This window comes from Schistocerca gregaria, chromosome X (assembly GCF_023897955.1).
Source record: "Schistocerca gregaria isolate iqSchGreg1 chromosome X, iqSchGreg1.2, whole genome shotgun sequence".
Taxonomy (NCBI): domain Eukaryota; kingdom Metazoa; phylum Arthropoda; class Insecta; order Orthoptera; family Acrididae; genus Schistocerca; species Schistocerca gregaria.
Window position 1 is genome coordinate 140,082,327 of NC_064931.1, and position 21,673 is coordinate 140,103,999.

Sequence of the window (21,673 nt, forward strand, 5' to 3'; positions counted from 1 at the left end):
AGCGGAGAGTGCGCTGATATGAAACTTCGTGGCAGATTAAAACTCATTCTGGAATCATTGCAGTAGTGTTACATTCGGTTCAAATCGGGACTCTGGACAGACTAGTCCATTTCATTAATGTTATCGTCCACAGATCATAGCCTTATAGACTTTGGGTTATGATGCAGTGCATTGTCTTGCTGATGCAAACCATCAACGTCTCTAAACTGTTCTTCTACAGTACACAGAACACACTGCTGTTAAATGTGTTCCTATCTTTCCGCATTTGCCGTTTTCCTAAGCACAATAAGGAGACCAAAACGTAACCACAAAAACTACCTCACAAAGAAAGACCGCCTTCTCGATACGTCACTGATCGCACTATACATGAGGCAGGGAACGTTCTCAAAGCATTCGTACAATTCAAACCCTACCATCGGATTTCTTCATATAACGTGATTCATCACTACAGATCACTGCGTTCCAGTCACCCACTGTCAAGTGACGACGTCTTTACACCACCTCAAATGTGGCTTGGGACTGATTACAAGAGTGGCTTACGAGAAGCTACCCGACCATGGTACCTCAATTCTTTTTAGCTCCCTACACCGAGTCATTGCGCAAGTTGGCCTGATGGTAGCACTTTAGAGCACTGATTTCGTACGTTTTTTACAACCACATTCCACAATTCTTGACAGTCCCTTTCTGTCAGTGCATGAGGTCTGCCTGGTCTAGTTTTAGCTGTGGTTGTTCCTTCACGTTTCAACTCGACAGTCACATCTACTTGGACAGCCTTAGAAGAGTTGATATGTTCCTGATGGATTCCTCAGGTGACATTTAGTGACTGGTCAGATAATTTTGATCAGATAGTGTACTATAGTAATTGCTGTCAGTTCTTCACTGGTCAGATACTGTTTTTCTCAGTCATGACAATGTACACTCCTGGTCGCTTCTGCCTTGGTGCCAATGATAGTCGTATGCGTGTTTGGCGCCGTGCAGGTGAGCGCCACAATCAGGACTGCATACGACCGAGGCACACAGGGCCAACACCCGGCATCATGGTGTGGGGAGCGATCTCCTACACTGGCCGTACACCTCTGGAGATCGTCGAGGGGACACTGAATAGTGCACGGTACATCCAAACCGTCATCGAACTCATCGTTCTACCATTCCTAGACCGGCAAGGGAACTTGCTGTTCCAACAGGACAATGCACGTCCGCATGTATCCCGTGCCACCCAACGTGCTCTAGAAGGTGTAAGTCAACTACCCTGGCCAGCAAGATCTCCGGATCTGTCCCCCATTGAGCATGTTTGGGACTGGATGAAGCGTCGTCTCACGCGGTCTGCACGTCCAGCACGAACGCTGGTCCAACTGAGGCGCCAGGTGGAAATGGCATGGCAAGCCATTCCACAGGACTACATCCAGCATCTCTACGATCGTCTCCATGGGAGAATAGCAGCCTGCATTGCTGCGAAAGGTGGATATACACTGTACTAGTGCCGACATTGTGCATGCTCTGTTGCCTGTGTCTATGTGCCTGTGGTTCTGTCAGTGTGGTCATGTGATGTATCTGACCCCAGGAATGTGTCAATAAAGTTTCCCCTTCCTGGGACAATGAATTCACGGTGTTCTTATTTCAATTTCCAGGAGTGTATTTAATTTTTGGGAAGTGACGATGAGAGTGTCATTTTCGTGAAATTTTAAATATGGAGCATTGTTATGTTTAGCGATGCACCCATACAGGAAGTGTCAGGTACGTATTTGATACAATTATATGACGTAATTTGTGCGGTTCCCTCAAACGCCCGTTAAAACGAAGTATTGAGGCATTTCGGTTTATATTATGTACGAGGGCGGTTCAGAAAGTAAGTTCCGATCGGTGGTGAAATGGAAACCACTCTGAAAATCCGATGAAGTTTTACACAGATGTACTTGGTAATGTCTCTAGTATCCCCGTCGATCGCAGCACGTCACTCTTTTTAATTCTGAGAGCGTAGTGAGCACGAAAAACTGCCAGAAAATAATGTCCCTCGCCAAGTATGAGGACCTGGTGTGAGATTTCGCCTGATGTCCTGTAGCCCACATAACATAACTGTCATGCATTTCGTTCTTCATGACAATTCTCGGCCGCACTCTGTAGGGGCGATATAGATCCTCCTGCAGCGTTTTCGATGGGAAGTGTTTGACCATCCACAATACAGTCCGTAATTTGCTCCTCCTGAGCTGAAATGAACCGCTAGCTATGAGGATCACATTTTGGCACAGACAACGAGCTGTAGACGAGCGTAGAGAATTGGCGGAAAGCAAAGGCGGCTGCCTTCTATGACGTGAGTATTGAAAAGTTGGTACAACGCTACGACATATGCCTAAGTCGGAGCGGCGGCTACGTAGAAAAGCAGCTGTAAGGTGTAACTAAGTATTGCAAACAAACATTTTTGATTTTCGCAGTGGTTTCCGTTTCGCGAACGATCGGAACTTTCTTTCTGAATAGCCCCTGTACACGAGTTTTCCGCTTTGAGATCGTATTACTAGTAGCGATTTCTGTGGTGGTGTTTACTTCCTGCATATCTAAGGAGAAATACAGACGAGAATCAGCAGTACACATGATCAAGAGCTGCGCTACAGACTATGTGGGCCACGCGTGGTTATGTACGTCATTCCCCCATTTCCTGGCCTTTGTCAGAAAGTTCCAATAGACTGCACAAAACAGTTCTGAATCATCTTAACGGTTTGCATAGTACGTGTCTTTTTCGTAGTAGAAACTCTTTCTCAATGCTTTATTCACTCCAGGAAATCACTATGTACCATCTGTGTCACAGAGGTAAAGTTCTCAGCAGCGGGAGCTGTGTCTCCAGTCGTGAGCGGACAATGCTTCTTACGAACATTGTTCAGTTTGCCAACAAGCCTCGATGGATCATTCATGCTTCATCCATACGAATGTTGCCACTTCATGGAAGGCGGATGGTCAGCAAAGTGGCGTACGTCACAGCTAAAGGTAAACCATTATCGTGAGACGCAAAACGTTAAAATTCTGTCATAGTGAACGCTGATGACCACTATCAACAAATTACTCCTCGTAGATACCCCGAGGAGAAGGCAACGTAAGTGCCCCCTGCCATTTTGAACGCAACTAAGATGGCTGTATCGACTCAAATAGCACGCAACCACCTCCATAGGACAATCTTTGCCTTTAAAGGTCTTTACGAAAAATAGCATTCTTACAACGACTGCATGAAGGAGGTAGGCAAGAGAATATCGCGAATGAAAACTGCAATAATGGGTCTTCACCGACGAGTATAGGATTAGTCTGACACCTAATGATCAACTTTGGAGTCTGGTAGGCATCAATGACCGTCTTATAGTTCCAGCATTGAGTTGGATCAGTCGTGTTTTGGGCGATAACATGTATGGATGTTTGAATCCACTCATCGCTATCGAGGGTAAATTGAGTGACTTGCAGTATTGGGAATGGATCCAACCACCTGATGTCCAGCACTTCAACATTTCGGTGATGGACTCACCTTACAAAACAATGCAAAAGCATACATCTCCCCCCAGGAGTCGGGAGGCTGCCGAATGGAGTGGTCTGCGGTATCTGCAGACATAAATACGATTGACCATACTTGGGAGCCGCTGAAACTAGTACGAGGTGCATTCAAGTTCTAAGGCCTCTGGTTTTTTTTTCTCCGGACTGGAAAGAGATAGAAACATGCGCATTGTTTTAAAATGAGGCCGCGTTCATTGTCAATACGTCCCAGAGATGGCAGCACCGTACGGCAGACGGAATTTTACCGCCAGCGGCAAGAATGAGAACTGTTTTAAATACTTAAAATGGCGACGTTTTCCTTACTTGAACAGCGTGCAATCATTCGTTTTCTGAATTTGCGTGGTGTGAAACCAATTGAAATTCATCGACAGTTGAAGGAGACACGTGGTGATGGAGTTATGGATGTGTCGAAAGTGCGTTTGTGGGTGCGATAGTTTAATGAAGGCAGAACATCGTGTGACAACAAACCGAAACAACCTCGGGCTCGCACAAGCCGGTCTGACAACATGATCGAGAAAGTGGAAAGAATTGTTTTGGGGAATCGCCGAATGACTGTTGAAGAGATCGCCTACAGAGTTGTCATTTCTGTGGGTTCTGTGAACACAATCCTGCATGGCGACCTGAAAATGCGAAAAGTATCATCCAGGTGGGTGCCACGAATGCTGACGGATGACCACGTGGCTGCCCGTGTGGCATGTTGCCAAGCAATGTTGACGTGCAACGACAGCATGAATGGGACTTTCTTTTCGTCGGTTGTGACGATGGATGAGAAGTGGATGCCATTTTTCAATACAAAAACAAAGCGCCAGTCAGCTCAATGGAAGCACACAGATTCACCGCCACCAAAAAAATTTCGGGTAACCACCAGTGCTGAAAAAACGATAGTGTCCATGTTCTGGGACAGCGAGGGCGTAATCCTTACCCATTGCGTTCCAAAGGGCACTACGGTAGCAGGTGCATCCTACGAAAATGTTTTCAAGAACAAATTCCTTCCTGTGCTGCAACAAAAACGTCCAGGAAGGGCTGTGCGTGTGCTGTTTCACCAAGACAACACACCCGCACATTGAGCTAACGTTACGCAACAGTTTCTTCGTGATAACAACTTTGAAGTGATTCCTCATGCTCCCTACTCACCTGAACTGGCTCCTAGTGACTTTTGGCTTTTTCCAACAATGAAAGACACTCTCCGTGGCCGCACATTCACCAACCGTGCTGCTATTGCCTCAGCGATTTTCCAGTGGTCAAAACAGACTTCTAAAGAAGCCTTCGCCACTGCCATGGAATCATGGTGTCAGCGTTGTGAAAAATGTATACGTCTGCAGGGCGATTACGTCGAGAAGTAACTCCAGTTTCATCGATTTCGGGTGAGTAGTTAATCAGAAAAAAAAAATCGGAAGCCATAGAACTTGAATGCACCTCGTAGCGCGTCATCGCAGGAACCCTCCTCTCGCACCGAATGCCGCCAGAAGAGCCGTCGAAGAATGGGAGAGGCTTGAGCACCAATCCCTGTTCCCTTCAGATCTAAGCACAGAGACGCTCCCAGGTATCTGCTGGTGCACACCGCGCCTGGAGAAATCATTTGCAATCAGTAAAGATATATCAGACCAACAGTACAAGCATTCATCAGTCATCCTCAAGACATACAATGACAGAAATGGAAGCTGATAGAGCATAAGACACCAGACCTGTATTTACGAAACTTTGGGGAGATGTTCATCACATAACGGGTTTTAAGTGATTGAACATTCATCAACATCAGTATGAGGTGCGACCCTCACATGCACAAATACACTCTTGTATTCCGAATGTCATCTTGAGGAATTTCGTGCCATGCTTTGAGACTTTCTGTCGCAATTCTTGAAGACTGCTGGCTGGAAGTGGCTAAAAAAGTATACATCTTCCCATTGCATCCCAGACGCTCTTTACGAATGACAAATCACAACCCAGACATACAAATGGATGGGTTATTCGAGTGAACCAAGTATTTCATTTGGTACCCTGGTCATGAAAGGTATGCCACCTCTTGGCGAGCAAATAGACTCCTTTCAATAATTCCTAAATCAACCGTCTGATCCTAGCCAAGAGCTCCCCCCCACATGATGATTTCAGGAGATTGCGAGTTGTGGCTCTCGAGAATCGCCACTTCCTATGACCTCTCAGCAGCTCGTCTACTGACAAATCGGCGTCTGATAGCCACAAAAAGAAGTGAAACTCATTGCTGAACACCAAAGAATGTCACTCAATGCCCCATTTGAATCTCGCTGTTGACGATGATACTGCTTCCCTGTGTCCATCTCGTGATCGCTCCTTCTGCAGCCATTGCATTGTCTGTGCTATCTGTCGGTATAATATTCCCTTGTCTACATGTCATCTTTCCCGAAGTCCTAAAGAGATCAATAAACTAAGCGTGCCTTCATCAGCGCATGTTGTGTCGCGACTTCCACCTGGGAAGTTTCAGTAACGTTTGTCACATCAAATAGCATTCTTGTACTCACATCATTCTTCATCTGCACAAAATATTTTTGTCAATACTGAAAATAAAGGAACAATGCTTTTTTCTTTTCAATTTTGAATAGTACCAGGATACTTCGTAGTCACAGGACAAATCACTGATCATAATCTTAGTTGTGTCAGAGAACGATGTACATCAGAATAATCTATTTTCAGTCAAAACGGTTGCAGATTCGAACTGATGTTGAGAATCTCATAAGCAACATCTGATAGCCTGTTTACCATTTATAACTAGTTATCTGTACAGCCAAAGTCCAACATTCTATCACACATCTGAACTACTTAAAGAGAAGGAAAGTAGTTGATGAAAATAAATTGAACCAGAGATGAGGGAAGGATAGAGGTGAAAGAGCGAATAAGGCTGGGAAGGGCAAAGTACTATCCAACTATAAACTAATGTCAACCTCTTTTGACTAAAAGAGGTTACTAGTATTGGCGAAAAAATCATAAAGTGATTAGTTAGATACTGCTAGGCATTAGTAATTGTGTCTGATGCAGTTATTGTTGGAGCTGCACATCGTGAAAAGCAATCCACTAATCGCAGTCCATGGCTCCATACCCATAGCGCTGCAGCATCTTCGGCACTCGTTTTCGGACTCTGCAAAACTGTCCTCCTTCGTTCTGGCAGTGTTCTCGCTGGTCTTCATGCTTTGGAACGTTTGGTGTCATCCACCGGACGAGACTGTCACTCTCTGCTTTGTACACTCTATGGAGCTATTGATGTGTGGCGCTGTCTTCCCTTTCTCTGGCGAAGTGCGCACCAAGCCAGGACTGGTACTCAGAAAAACTCAGGAGTCGCCATCTTGGTACACATGGGAAAGTCATGCTTTCCATACCTAGTACTGATGTCAGTCATAATTTACTTGTTTCCCCTGATGCTGGGTAGACAGTGATGGAGTGCTGTTACTCATTACAAAAGTTCATGGTCTCTTCTTCTCTAAAGCTTAAGTAACACTACCCAGGAAAATATGTCTGATAGTCTGCCCAGAACATTACATGCTTCTATATAACGTAAAATATCATACCGACTGCGACCTCTTAAAAGGCCTTTTTCTGCAATACCTGTCAACATTTGATGGAGGCACTCACTAACTAAGATGGGACAAGGGCGGCATTAGTGGAATTTGTTAGTGCAGGTTGTCTACATGAGAGGCAAGTATACATTTAGGGGAAAACCTGCTGTTCTCCTTTGACTGACAGGTCCTTAACCTATTGTTCTGCTAAGAGAATTAAGAACCCCAGGGGATAATCCATCCTTTTGATTGACAGGTTATGATCCCCTGTGGATAATCCCTCCTTTTGATTGACAAGTTCTGAAACTACTGTTTCCTCATCTCTCCCCCTCCTCCACCATCCGCTCTACCTCCTCTTCCATCCCTCTGGGAACTCCCCTCTTCGATAAAAGCACACTTTTGATATCAGTTTGATTGACTAACTCATTAAATCGATCAATTAATTAAATCCACCACCTGGGAAACCTCCCAGCACTCCCCCTCCCAGAAATTGGTAGGAAAAAGACTCATTTGATAGGCCATTTAGCGGGAAATCGACTAAAGTGTGCGCAATATATTGTTCAAACAATTTAGTAAATGTGTGGAATATCGTTTATTTAAACAATTTATTGCATTCAAGGCGGTGTATGAAATATAGGTTATTTATTTAGATAAATAATTTGTTAGGAAATCGATTGCAGTGTATGGAGCATTGTTTCAACAATTTAGATAATATGTGGAATATTGTTTATTTAAACAATTTACGTGTTACCAGACAATGTTGGGAAAAAAGTTCATTTATTTAGTTAAAGAATTTGTCAGGAAACTGACTGCAGCATATGGAATACTGTTTTTTTAAAAAATTTACAGAATACAAGATGGTGTATGGAATATAGTTTATTTAAAGAATTTGTCAGTAAATCGGCCACAGTATGAAATACTTAAACAAATGCTGCGCTTTTTTATTCTGAGCCCGCTTGGAAACGCTGAGTAGGCTTAGTTTATATTTGCTGCCAGAGTCAGGGATGTTAAGGCTCTTATTATTAATCTCCCTCAGCTTTCAAAGCACACTGGTGTCCTGGTGTCCAAGCACAGATGGGAAAATCCGAACTATTACACTTCTGAAAGTACATGACAGGTTTCGAAACCCACTGTCACTTTCTGCACATGGACAAATTACTAGAATTTCAGCGGCATTTTTTTTTTTTTTTTGGTAGCTTCGAGAAACATACAGCAGTTATGTTGCACTGACAGTGCAAAAGTGGTCTACAGATCATGAAAGGATCTATCGTCAGGGCACTGCACAAAGGCTGAAACCGCCCAGTGTCCTAATTACATATCACGATAGTAAACACCGCCGAGCAAGGACCACATATTGGCATCCTTTGATCTCGAGGCCTCCAAACAAAGCATCAGGTGGCGGAATTCTGTTGATCGTGAAATACCAGACTCGTTTCATGTTTCTGTCTTTCTCATGAAGCCACTCCCAGACTGTCTGTGTGACCAAACGTTTCGAAACATTCAGATGGACGTTTGCATCTCTCCTCAGAATACAGCGTTCCTATTGGCTGATGCTGGAGACAAAGGGAGAGCTCATGCAATTCCGATATCAAAAATAGAGTGAAATAAGCCATTTGCATTACCCTTTCAAATTAACTGCTTAACAATTTACAGGAGTCAAATAGCTCGCTTTAAACACTCACCTTCACCTTACTATGATCCTTCTTCGTAATAAAACATGTTTCCAAAGTTTGAGCATCACACACAAACATTATGCAAACCAAGTAATAGCATTTCCACAAGATTTAGATTGTGGCGCTAAATATATCCGAGATCTTGCACGCAGCAGCATTTGAGTGCACAAACACCCTCCTCCACCACAACGTTCATCTAAACGTATCTCATGAAAAAAGAATCCTACTGATCATATAAATTAGTGATCGCGAGGTGCGCGCCGTTCACCGTCTACAGTGTAGCCCCCGTCCGCACCGCCCGGGAGAGGGACTCACAACCGAACGCATTACAACTATCAGTAACAATAAATTGATCAATCGGGGATCTGACGTCGCGGCTGGCTTTTTCAAGCACTACAGTCGACAGAGATAGTCATCAATTAGGAATCTGATGCCGTGATTGGGATTTTTCGAGTAGAATAGAATTCCTAGATTGGTTCTCTCCGATACATCCGGCTGAAGGAGGATGAGAATGGTTCTAGTGCGCGATAGGATAAAGACAACAGCAAATATCACCGCAAGTCAGAGTGCACTGCGACGTATTTAGAAGCTCTAAACACGACACACTTAAATCACGGTCAAATCCGTAGTGGTATTAGTTGTCGCGGCTAGATGTCGGAGATAGCCCCCATGTACACCGTCAGCGATAAAGAAGTCGGTGAAAATTACCGCTGCACCCGCTGGCGCAGTCGTGGACGCACATGTATGACAGAGTGCTTCACCCCCTGCTATGGAGAACATCCGGGGATGATTGGAGCGGTAGGAATTCGAATGTCATCAATTGTAAGTAGGCTGTTTAGGTTTTTATGTTGGTAACGCCACGTAGCGCTCTGTATGAAAATCACTGACTGTGCTGTGTGCAGTCTGAGGCTGGTTTGCGTTGTTGGAATATTTGCTATTGTAGTGTTGGGCAGTTGGATATGAACAGCGCGTAGCGTTGCGCAGTGGGAGGTGAGCCGCCAGCAGTGGTGGATATGGGGAGAGAAATGGCAAAGTTTTGAGAGCGAACGATCTGGACGCGTGTCCGTCAGAAAAAGGAAATTTGTAAGTCTGAATGTCATGAACTGAATGACTTTTGACCACTATTAAGGTAAATACATTGTTTCTTCTCTATCAAAATCTTTCATTTGCTAACTATGCCTATTAGTAGTTAGTGGCTTGAGTAGTTAGAATTCTTTATTTAGCTGGCAGTATTGGCGCTCGCTGTATTTGCAGTAGTTCGAGTAAAGAAGATTTTTGTGAGGTAAGTGATTCGTGAAAGGTATGGGTTATTGTTAGCCAGGGCCATTCTTTGGTAGGGATTATTGGAAGTCAGATAGCGTTGCGCTAAAAATATTGTGTGTCAGTTTAGTGTTGATCAAAATAAGTAAAGAGAGAAATGTCTTAGTACGTTCAGTTATGCTCAGCTGTTTGAAAATTAAATGACGTAAGGGATTTACCAGCCCAGTAATTCATTTAAAATTTTTCTAAGGGGATATTTGAAATGTCGACTCTTAGCCTAGGATATCTCACTGGAATCTTCTGATGTTTTCTTGTAGTTTGTGTAATTAGTGTAGCTATTGTTTATTGCTAGAGCGTAATTGTAGTTGTAGTTTCTCATTGTTGTACAGTAAAACAGTTGTGGCATGCATATAGATTTGCACCAAGTATTTCGCAGCTGCGCTTGCAATTAACTATATATTATTTTCAGTTCTATGTTAATGCGTTTTCTTATTTTTCCTCTTCAGATTGTGCTTTTCATGTTATCATGTCAAATACGTGATAATTATGACTTGTGAAAAACGTGACGCTAGGCTCCAAAGTAAATTGAGAAATGATAGTGACGACGAGCGTAGCTTGTCAGCACCACCGTGTAATGAATTAACAGACATTCAAAGTAGTAATTTGGTAACTGTGCATAGGGAAATGGAGCGAGCGGCAAATAATGGTGTAGACAGTGAAACAATTAGTGAACAGGGAAGCATTATCGATCGATCGGTCGGCAACAGCTCGCCTCAGGATTCCGAAATGAGAGGACACAATCTTGCAAATACTGTAGATTCAGGTTTTGCGTCCTCACCGTTTTCTCAAATAAGTCAAGACACAAGTAAAGACACATTGTTGTAGTGCTCAGCAACGACACATCAAGAGAGGAAATAGTAAATGGCGTTTTGCTGAAACTTACTGAATAGTTTTGCACAAATAGGTTAACATTGAGCTTTTAAAAAGTACTGTACTTCCAGAGCCAGTTCTGTGCTGTCAAAAATATCCCACCTCCTATTAACCCAGTATCCCAAGAACTAATAAAAAGGGTAGAAATTGTATGTTCTTAGGTGTGCATGTAGATTAAACTTAAATTTAAAAAAAACATATACTAGATCTGCTAAAATATTTAGGTTTTGTGACAGTTGCCATAAGATTAATTGCCAACTTTGGGGATAGAGTAGTCAGTACATTAACGTAGTTTAGATCTTTCCACTCATTTATGTTTCATGTGATGTTATTCTGCGGTAAGCGATACTAATAATATTGTTGCTGTCTCATATAGGTTTATTGCAAATTAATCCATAATACATTTAACTCTCACTGCATATCAACATGAAAGTATTAATAACTCCACAAATGATTACTCTGAAAATAATAATAGTAATAAAATAATAACAAAAACAATAAAATATTTACAGAAAGTTAAAGCACACAGTTTCTGGCATCCCAGTGTTATTTTCAGAAACACATAATGAGCCAAAACCCTGCTATATTCAAAAACGTTTTATACAATGTCATTTTTTGTGTTACAAACTTATTTCAGTTCCATGCTCGTTATCAGGCTATTTTCATAGCACATTGTTAATGCACTCACTGTCTGATACCTTTGTAAGGTGCCCCTCACTGTTCAATACCTTTGTAAGGTGCCCCTATTTTCCGATATGAGAGCATTTTATTTTATTTCCAGTTTTGCTATTTCACATATGTGAAGTAAATGTAGTAGCGCTGCAGTATGTATAGAGTAAGGAGTGAGTCGTAGGTTCCCATGCTGGCTAGCAGAAGTGGTTGGCCATCTGACACTTTCAGAGCCAATGGGATGAGACGCCAATGTTAAAATTTATCATAGTATGAAAAATTTAAAAACTAAAAATTTTTGTGTGGAGCAACATATAGAAGAATGTGTGTGTGAGCTTAAACTAAATAATGGTACTTATATACTTGTAGGTGTGTATACTTCCTCATTGGGAAATATTTAGTTATTTTTGAAAAACTTGGATTTTTTGTTGTGCTATATGTCAGGCAGAGGGAAGCAAATTATAGTTTGTGGTGATATCAATGCAGATTTACTGATAAAGTCCAGTAGAAACCTTGACCTTGAAATATTACTTGGTTCTTTCACTTTGACATCACTAATTGATTTTCCTACTTGGGTAGTACAGGAAAGCAGCATGCTGATAGATAATGTTTTTAAGACCAAGATAAATTTTCTGTTAAGAATGGTCTGTCTGATCGTGATGCAAAGCTAGATACAGTATATGACATAACTCAAAGAGTAATTCAATACAGTCCTCCAAAATAGTGTGTTCAATTAACGATTTAAGAATTGCAGATTTCAGAGAAAGCTTGCAACAATTGGATTGGGATGAGGTGTACAGGGAAACTGAGGATACTTTAAAATTTGACCTATTTCATGATACTTTTGTGAATATATCTGAAAATAGTAACGCTAAGAAAACAGTGAAATATAATTATAAGAAACTGTCAAAAAACCATGGCTTACTAAAGGGATAAAAATTCTAGTAAACAGAAAAGAAAAGTGTATCTTACAGCTAGAAGGAGTAATAATCCAGAAACAGTGAAACATTACTAAAAAGTTCAGAAGTGTGTACATTACACTTGACATAATCACCTCTGACAATAAAATTAAAACAATTTGGAATATTGTTAAAAGGGAACCAGGGCAACTCAGTGGGACAGTGCACAAATGTTTTAATTCAAATCTAACTGAAGAAATGCAGAAGGTTGAAATTAACAGTACAGATAGTCTCCAAAAATCAGCAGAGACCTCTAACTGGGGAGGCGTCAAGAATGTTGTTGCATGGGGTTTAGTCTTGGGTCCCTTTTGTTCTTCATATATATTAATGGTTTGCCACTCTATATTCATGACAATGCAAACCTAGTTATTTTTGCTGATGATACGAGTATAGTAATCATACCCAACAAACAAGAATCAGCTGACGAAATTGTAAATAATGTCTTTCAGAAAATTATTGAGTGGTTTACTGCAAATGGACTCTCATGAAATTTTGAGAAAACACAGTGCATACAATTTTGTACAGTAAATGGCATAACACCACAGATATACATAGACTTTGAACAGAAGTCTTTTGCTAAGGCAGAATATTAAAAATTACTGGGTGTGTGCACTAATAAGAAATTGAATTGGAAGAAACACACGATAATCTGCTGACGTGGTTAGGATAATAAAGCATCTTTGAATATAGCAGCGTTTAGGCTAACTAAACATGTAAAAATTGTAAATTTTGCAGTTGAGACAGAGCTTGTGGCTGTTGCCAGTAGAATGGTGTTATGGTACAGTTATAATTTTTAACCTAATGTGTGTTGTTACACTCATTTTTATGAAGACAGGAATTAATTGAAATATTTTTAAAAAGAAACACCTGGTAAGATTTATGATGTCTTTCACTTCCAAAAGAAAGTACCTGATAAACTCAGTTTCACTAGTGAGTTATGAAAAACATTTAAGTTATTAACGCATTAAGTATGACTGCAGCGTAAAGGTACCTGATGAATCTGACATCTGACATCTGGCATTCTGTTATTTCAGAACTGATATTTTTAAAAAACATCAAAACATCAATAGTTTATGAATATTAATAGCAGATAACACAAACTTTTTACTACTGTGAAACACTTCAGATGGCTGAGCTTTTTTGATCTGTGATGACAGTGGAATTTAGATTTATGTCAGTAAACCCATACTTTTGGTGAAGGGGATGAAGTCGACTACGTGACACTACAGGTATCCTGTAAGAGGAAACGAAATAATAATTTGGTACCAGTTCTTACACACAAAAAATGCAATGTAAGAAAATAATATTGTCACTGTAACTATCAATGACTTTTGTTGTATACTTACTATGACGGCTCTCTTAAATTATAACAAGTTGTGTATTTCACTTCAAATGCTCCTCCTCTTAATTTATTTTCTGTTCACCTCCAGCAAACCTGAAACAAAAATATTCATATAAAATCAAGATACTGACTTTATACGAAAAACTTGTAGTAACTAAATGTCTTGTTTACTTCCATAAATGGTTCCTATAAAAAAGGAACACATAGCTAGCGTGGGTTAGTGTTCGTCGAGGTGCAAGTTGTGCTTGTGCCAATGTGCTTGTGTTTTCTACAAGAAGGTCTTTTGGTCAAAATCTAAGATGTATAGCAGTCTTTTCAGTGTGCCTTTATGCGACTCAGTGTCTTCTATATACGGTGCATGGCACTGTTTCTCTAATGTACTCGTATTCAGTGTTGAGTATAATATAAAATTTAAATCTGAAATGTGTAGTGTTTGAGAATAGGCCAACATTTTAAAGGTGAGAAATTAAGGGGAGTTAGAACATTAAAAAAATTCCACATTTTCGGATTTTATATATTTTATAATAAAATTTGCAATTTTCCGAATAAAATTATATATATATATATTTTTAAACTCACATGGGAAATATTTTATTTTATATTTTAAATATAATATACACAACTTGAAAATGTTAAAATTTTTACGTGCATTACTTCAAGATCTAATAAAATCGGTAATTTTTTTATATAGAAGGCTGTGGATTTCTGTGTTATAAAGATAAAATTACGTATTTGTATTGGTAGAACTGTCAAAAATAGTATCGCATTGTATCATAGTATAAACACGTGTTGTATGTCGAAGAGCTAAGTTTTTCTGAGGAAAAGTGACGAATAGATTGATAAATCTCTCAAAAAGTAAAGTATGACACCAAAACGATGTGTTTTTAAGAAACTTGGGTTTATTGGTAATAAATTTTCGAATAAAGGGAAACACTGTGTTCAACATGTGGCATATGAAGTTACAGACAACGAAATACAGGCAAACCCATCAATATTAGTTCCTTGAAGATAAAAATAAAACGTTGTGATACACAGTTTTCTCAAAACGAAAGTGATGTAAATGGTAGGTTACGTTACATTCTGATAGGTTTACACAGCCTAGCAAGGGTGTTAGGTGAATGTGTGTGTCATGAAATATGTGGAGGGCCAGTTACTTTACATGACGACAGTGAGGTGTCAAATGGACTACCCAGGAAACTTATCATTAATTGTGCCAGTTGTAACTATACGCATTCATTTTGGAATTATGATAAGTGTAAGATAATTATTTTGAAGCAAATAGGTGGTTTTATGGATTGCGAGCTATTGGCAAAGGACGTACTGCAGCAGAAACAATGTCTGCCATGATGAATATGCCACGCCCACCTTGTCAAATCGACAAGTATGCAGGATTTATTGGAGCTGCTATGGAATCTGTTGCATGATAGTCAATGAAGTGTGCTGCAAACGAAGCTGTTGAAAAAAATGATGGTATGACTGACATACCAGTAGCTTTTGATGGCATTTGGCTGAAGCGCGGCTACAGTTCGGAGAATTCTGTTGCTACAGTGACCGGCGTGGATACTGGAAAGGTAAGAGATTTCCACATTTTAACCAAACACTGTTATAAGTGTAATCAGGGAATGAAGAAGGGCATATATGTGACAGAAATTTTGAAGCAACAAGTGGTGGTACAGAGGACTCTGCAGCTATTGAAATTTTTAGTCGATCTGTGAAGGAAAGGGGAGTGTGTTACACTAAGTTCTTAGGTAAGACTCAAAAACATATAACAGTGAAGTTGCCGCTCAGCCTTATGTTGAGAAGATTATCACAAAACTGGAATGTGTTGGTGATGTCCAGAAACGGAAGGGCAACATGTTGAGGAAGTTGAAACCGTTTGATATACAGGAAACTTTATGATGGTAAAACCATAAGAGGCAGGCTAACAGACAAAATGATTGATGAACTACAGCAGTTTTATGGGATGGCCATTAGAAATAATACTGAGGATTTGTTAAATATGAAGCAGGCATTATGGGCCACCTTGTTTCACAAACTGTCAACTGATGAAAAATCAGTACACCACCTTTACCCTCCTTGACCTGATTTTTTGGTGCTATTACTGCAATGCCCAGTACTCAAATATTTCATACAGCCATAAACATTCCATCCCAGCAGCAGTCATGGATATCATAATACCTATTTACAGAGACTTGGCAAATCCTGAATTACTGAAGAAGTATCTGCATGGTCAGGCTCAAAATCCCAATGAGTCGTTCAGTAATCTTATATGGACTCGCTTACAAAAAAATGTTTTTGTTGGAATGAAGACACTAAGCTGGGGGTCAGTGAAGCTGTTATTACTTTTGATGATGGCAACATAGGTAGGGTGAAAGTGCTACAGCGTATGGAAATTAATCCTGGCGCAAACTGCATCAGAGAACTTGAATGGATGGACAAGGTTCGCATTGACAAAGCAGAATGTGCAGCACAGTTGGCCACTAAGGAGTCCAAAAAGAATAAAAAACTTGCAAAAAGATCAAGAGGATGATATACAGTATGGTTCAGGGTGCTTCTGAGAGCCTAAAAATAAAAAAACTAAGCATATATTAAGTGAGTTACAGTCTTTTGAAACTTTAGAAGCTGTTCCTGAAAATTTACATATTCTGTTGCATTTTTCCCTAAATCTCAGAAACCACTTCGAGTAGAGTAATCAAATTTTCATGGAGCAATACCATACATATTCTGAGTCTACTGAACTAAAAGAAGAACATAATGTTATGTATAATTAAAATTATTTACGATAACGTACAAAAAAGCACCAAAAATTTTAACTGTGTAGTTAAAAAATTGTATTTGCAAAATCAGTGACTGAAATGCAATTATTGTACTTCAGTAGACTCAGAACATACAGTTTAATGTCCAGTAAAAGTTTCACGTCAATGGCTACAGTGGTTCCTAAAGACAACAATACACAAAATTTAACATTGTCAGGATAGGGCGTTCCAACTCGCCTTAAAGTGAATTAGGTTAGTTAGGTTTAAGTAGTTCTAAGTCCTAGGGGACTGATAACCACAGAAGTTGAATCCTATAGTACTCAGAGCCATTTGAACCATTTTTTGAATTTGCAGGGAGGTGAAACATAAGTAAAACAGTATGACTAATCTGCCAAGGCCAAGTGATTAAGAGGACAGTAGAACAGAAAAAAGTATGTGAGGACAACACAAAAGGGAAGAGTAAAGGCGAATAAAAAGGAAAGAGATATGGAAGATGGCATTCTACAATGGAGTTGCACATTACCTAATGGGCAGTGAAACACATAGAAGTCAGTCAGCAATAATCAAACTGTTAGACTTCTCTGTCACAAGTTTGTAATAATATCTGCTATTTTTCGTATTGACCTCTTTGACCTAGCCTTTTCCTTGGCAGCTAAATGTCAATATTTTACAAGTGACTTGAAGTCTTTATTTAAAGAAAATCATCTACGCTTTTCTTGCAGAACTCTTTTTCTTAGCCTGTATAAAACTGAAAAATACCTGTTAAATACCACCAAAAAAATGCACTGCCACTGACTGATCTCAAAATTAGCTACAATGGATAACTGACAGACAGTGAATTTGTTGCTGTAGTTACATATGGTTCACATGTACTGGGAGATAACGCAAATGTGTGACTTTTTAAAAAAAAGGATTTACTGGCAAAGAAAATGGAAAGAACAGTAATCGATCACAAAACCTGTCATTTTAGTACAGCAGATCTATATTTCAACTATAACATCGTCATCTTCAGTATTAAAAATAGCATTGCAAAACAGGATAATAAGGAACAAATATAAGATAGTTGACAATGTATCATAAAAGCAAACATCAGCACTACACAGTTACACACACACACTCCAGACACACTGCTGGCCATCCAAAGTGCAACAACAAGAAGGGCTGGAGGTATCACAGGCAAACTGATTTGGGAGGTAACACATTTTACAAAGATCACATGACTGAAAATACAGCCCAATGTGAAGTTATAAAGACGATGAAATCAGCACTGTGTGTTACCACCATTTCCGTTTATAACTGCCGCTACATGCCTTGGCATTGAATCAAACAGGCTCTGAATGTGTTGGGGGTATAGCAGTCCATGCTGTTTCCACATATTTCCAAAGCTGATCTAGTGTAGCAGTGGATAAATGTATCCCAGGCCAGGCGCTCCAAACCATCGAAAAAACGTTTTCGATGGGCGAGAGATCAGGAGGACAGGGAGGCTGAGGTAGCAGTGCGGGCAATGAAAAAGTCCTGAAAATTGCATGCCACATGTGGTCACCCATTATCCTGTTGCAATGTAGCTGTCAGCAAGCTCTGAATGTATCAGAGGACAACAGGCTTCCACATTTCAGAGATGTGACGCTGGCTGGTTAGTGTAGTGGCAATGCATACTAGGGCGTGGTGGGAGTGGAATTCAGTACTACCCCAAACCTTAATATCGGGCACAGGACCAGTATGGCAATGCAGAAGGCAACAGTTCGAGAATGTCTCACAGTGTCTCCAGACTCTAATTCGGGGATAAATGGGATTTGCCAAAAAAACAAAGTTATTCCATTCAGTTGTCCATGTCCGTCGTTCATCATATCATTGCAGGCACAATTACCTGTGGCGTTGACTCAGTGGTAAATGCAGCAGTGGATGCCTTGTGGACAGCCTCCTCTACCGCAAACAACATTGAATGGTACACGTGGACCCTGTTTGTTGTGCAACATACTGAATTTGTTGCCACATGATTATGATGTGGCAGAGTGATACATCAATGTCTTGAGGGCAATATGCCTATCAACATGTCTAAGAGTGCGATGAGGTGGGTGCAATCAGTCCCATCGATTTGTGATTCCTCCTGTATCCAGCAATTACAGATCTGCAGCACAGTTGCTTGGTTCCGACCGACACGATCACTGACTTCTCTGAAATATTCTTCCTCGGCAGAACTCCAAAATATGCTCGAAAGACACTTGCCGTCTTGTGCAAGGTATACTGAAGCAGCTTACGCAAATAAACAACACCAAAGAACAATTCCAGCATGTCCACACAGTTGTCTGTTCCCCCTTTGTATAGCGCTTGCAGGTGGTACTACTGACAGCCATAATGTGTGCCTGCACTGAAATGCTAATCCTGTGCATCCCTCACTACCACAAATGCATGCTGCAAATTTCAGCTGATTTGGATGCTTCCGTCCGTGTGTTGCATTTTGGGTGGCCAGCAGTGTGTTTGGTGTGTATGTTTATACAAAAAAGAGAAATATTGCTAGCAAAAATCTAAAAAAAGTTTCCACCAATTTACTTCAGATTTCTAATAAATGTCCGGACAGAAACTGGCTACTTATATTTAGGGGTAAACGTTGTTAGCAAAGATCTTGAAACGTTCTATGGATATAGGCCACATGGGAGTATGTTGTTAACAAATATCTCGAGAAGTTCTTGACCAATTTACTTCATATTTTTAAATGATAAAATATGTATAGAATCTATAAAGGCAAATTTTTTAGGTAAACACTCAAAAATTTCGTGGCTTATGTACTTCAAATAGTTACAAAATACGCTAATAACTGCATGGACAGGTGCGTATATATATATATATATATATATATATATATATATATATATATATATATATATATATATATATATATATATATATGTGTGTGTGTGTGTGTGTGTGTTTGTGTGTGTTCTTGATTCGTATTTTTACTTCACACACTAGTAAAAAATTTGGACAGACACTGGCTAAATATTTTTTTAATATTCATGGTATCCAAAAAAGGACAGCACCAAACTTTATGAACAGGTCCCTTACACAGAAATATGTAAAAAGAATCTAGCAAGAATGGATTTCAAAATACATATCTTAAGAGCTATCAACACTTGTTCACTTTTGTTAGTGTGAAACACATCTACTGAACAAGTGCTCATAGCTGTTAAGGTATACATTTTAGACCCAACAATTACTGGACTTTTTCATTGTTTTGGTCCGTACGATCTCTCCCCAAAATATGAAAATTAAAGAGCTTGCAATAGTAGAGCTGTGTTTCATATTACCCAGATGAAAAAGTTTCTAATTTTCCTTAAGGTATGTGCTTTAGAGCCCTTATTTACGTTATAGCCCTTATTTACGACTTTTTTTCTTTTTTGGTGTAAGGAACTTGCCGCTACGCTTTCTCACTGTTTTTTTTTTTTGGGGCTTCCCATTATAAACTTCTAGGTCTCAGAGAGGGGAGTGAGTAAATAGTATTTTGAACAGGAACCCATGTCCGGAAATTTATCGTTTCCTTGCTACGCTGTTTGGAAACATGTCTGCTAGGAAGGTTTACAACAGGGTAGTCATGGTGGGAGGTGATTACATCAGATAGGTTGATGTCATTTGACGACCATCCTACCTCTCTCACCTGGTTCGAGCCTCATTCATATGTCTCCATGTGTTCTAGCAACATGGATTTTATGGATGCCTTAGTTTACGCCCAGAGGAGACACACCATGTTTGATTGTACTATTGCCATTGCTTTAAATTGTAAATATTTTGCTACATTAATTTAACATTGCACTTTTCGTGTTACATGGAACTGTAAATGGATCTTCTTCCATTGGTCTGAAATGCAAAAACTATGGCAGACTGTCCTGTACGTACTGTCATTGAATGAGATATACTTATGGTCATGGACGTATATATAGGAGGGGTTCAGGTAGTCTGAACACCGTTTCCAGCCACCCCCTTATCTTGCGCAGAAAACGCGAATATTACCCGAATATCCACTTTGTGAAACCCCATGTCCCAAGTTAGTAGTCATGCACCACAGTTGGTTGAGATAGCAACAAACCATAGAGTTGTGATGCAACAAACGATAGCTGTGCCCTGAACTGGGGTTTCTCTTCCCCCCCCCCCCCGCTCCCCACCACCACACCCCTCCCGCACACCCTCCCACCCCATCACTTTGCGCGCCACGGACTGAAGGCAGTCGGATGCGTAGCTTCCTTTGGGCAATCAACAATTAACGGCGAAAGTTTCGGGCGTCGTGAATCAGCCGAGCTTAATCTTCACGTGTGTGTGTTTGACTACTCACGTTTGAAAAAACTATGAAATGGACAAATCAGAAATCTCTCTTGGTCTTTTATCCTAAAAATAGAGACCGAATTCTCATGAACTTGTTTCAAAAGAAAGTGGCGTGGTTCCACATGATGCGGAATCCCACCATGAAGAATTAGTGGCAGCGGGCCCATCCAGAAAACCTGACAATGAAGCAAACAAAAGTGAGCTTCTTATTTACCACTGAAGGTTTATTTGATTTTGAACCGTAACTCTGTAAGAAAAAAGCTTATTTCTCCATTACCTTTTCATCTGATCTGTTGTTTATAGGTATTTCAAGTTGTAATGATTAGTTTTTCGAGTATTGTGCAGAGTAGTTTGTTTTGTGATTGTAATTTGGTTGTGGTAAGAAGATGGATTGTTATATTATGGACATAGACATTGGAGTTTAGTCTTTAATTACAAGCGAGTGAGTTAGAGAAAAATTTTTCTTATTTATTTCTGCGTTTGGCTACATGAGACAATTTGGTTTTTATGTTCAATAGCTATTTTTATGTATGATTGCAGCAAGAGCAGTGTGGGTTTTGGTGTCTATGAATGTGGCTGCTCACTTCGAAATTCCTGATACCTTAGACTGGCGTTAATGAAATTTTAATAGTTTATAGGCACATGTATTGCTAGAATAAATCTCAGCTTACAGAATTTTTCAATCATCAGAAAAGGTTTTATAATTTTTCTAAAGTAA

General features: G+C 40.1%; 1 protein-coding gene across 2 annotated transcripts in view; it reads right to left on the reverse strand.

Moving 5' to 3' along the window:
• Positions 1-11,270: 11,270 nt before the first annotated feature.
• Positions 11,271-21,673, reverse strand: part of LOC126297897 (uncharacterized) — a 302,392-nt gene continuing 291,989 nt past the window's right edge. The window contains exons 5-6 of one of the 2 annotated variants that reach the window (XM_049989206.1): positions 13,890-13,978; positions 11,271-13,777 (exon numbers count right to left, since the gene is read on the reverse strand). In XM_049989206.1, coding sequence (XP_049845163.1) covers positions 13,948-13,978 — 31 coding nt within the window. In that variant the 3' untranslated portion in view covers positions 11,271-13,777; positions 13,890-13,947. The remainder of the gene's footprint in view (positions 13,778-13,889; positions 13,979-21,673) is intronic. The other variant, XM_049989205.1, reaches the window with a different exon arrangement.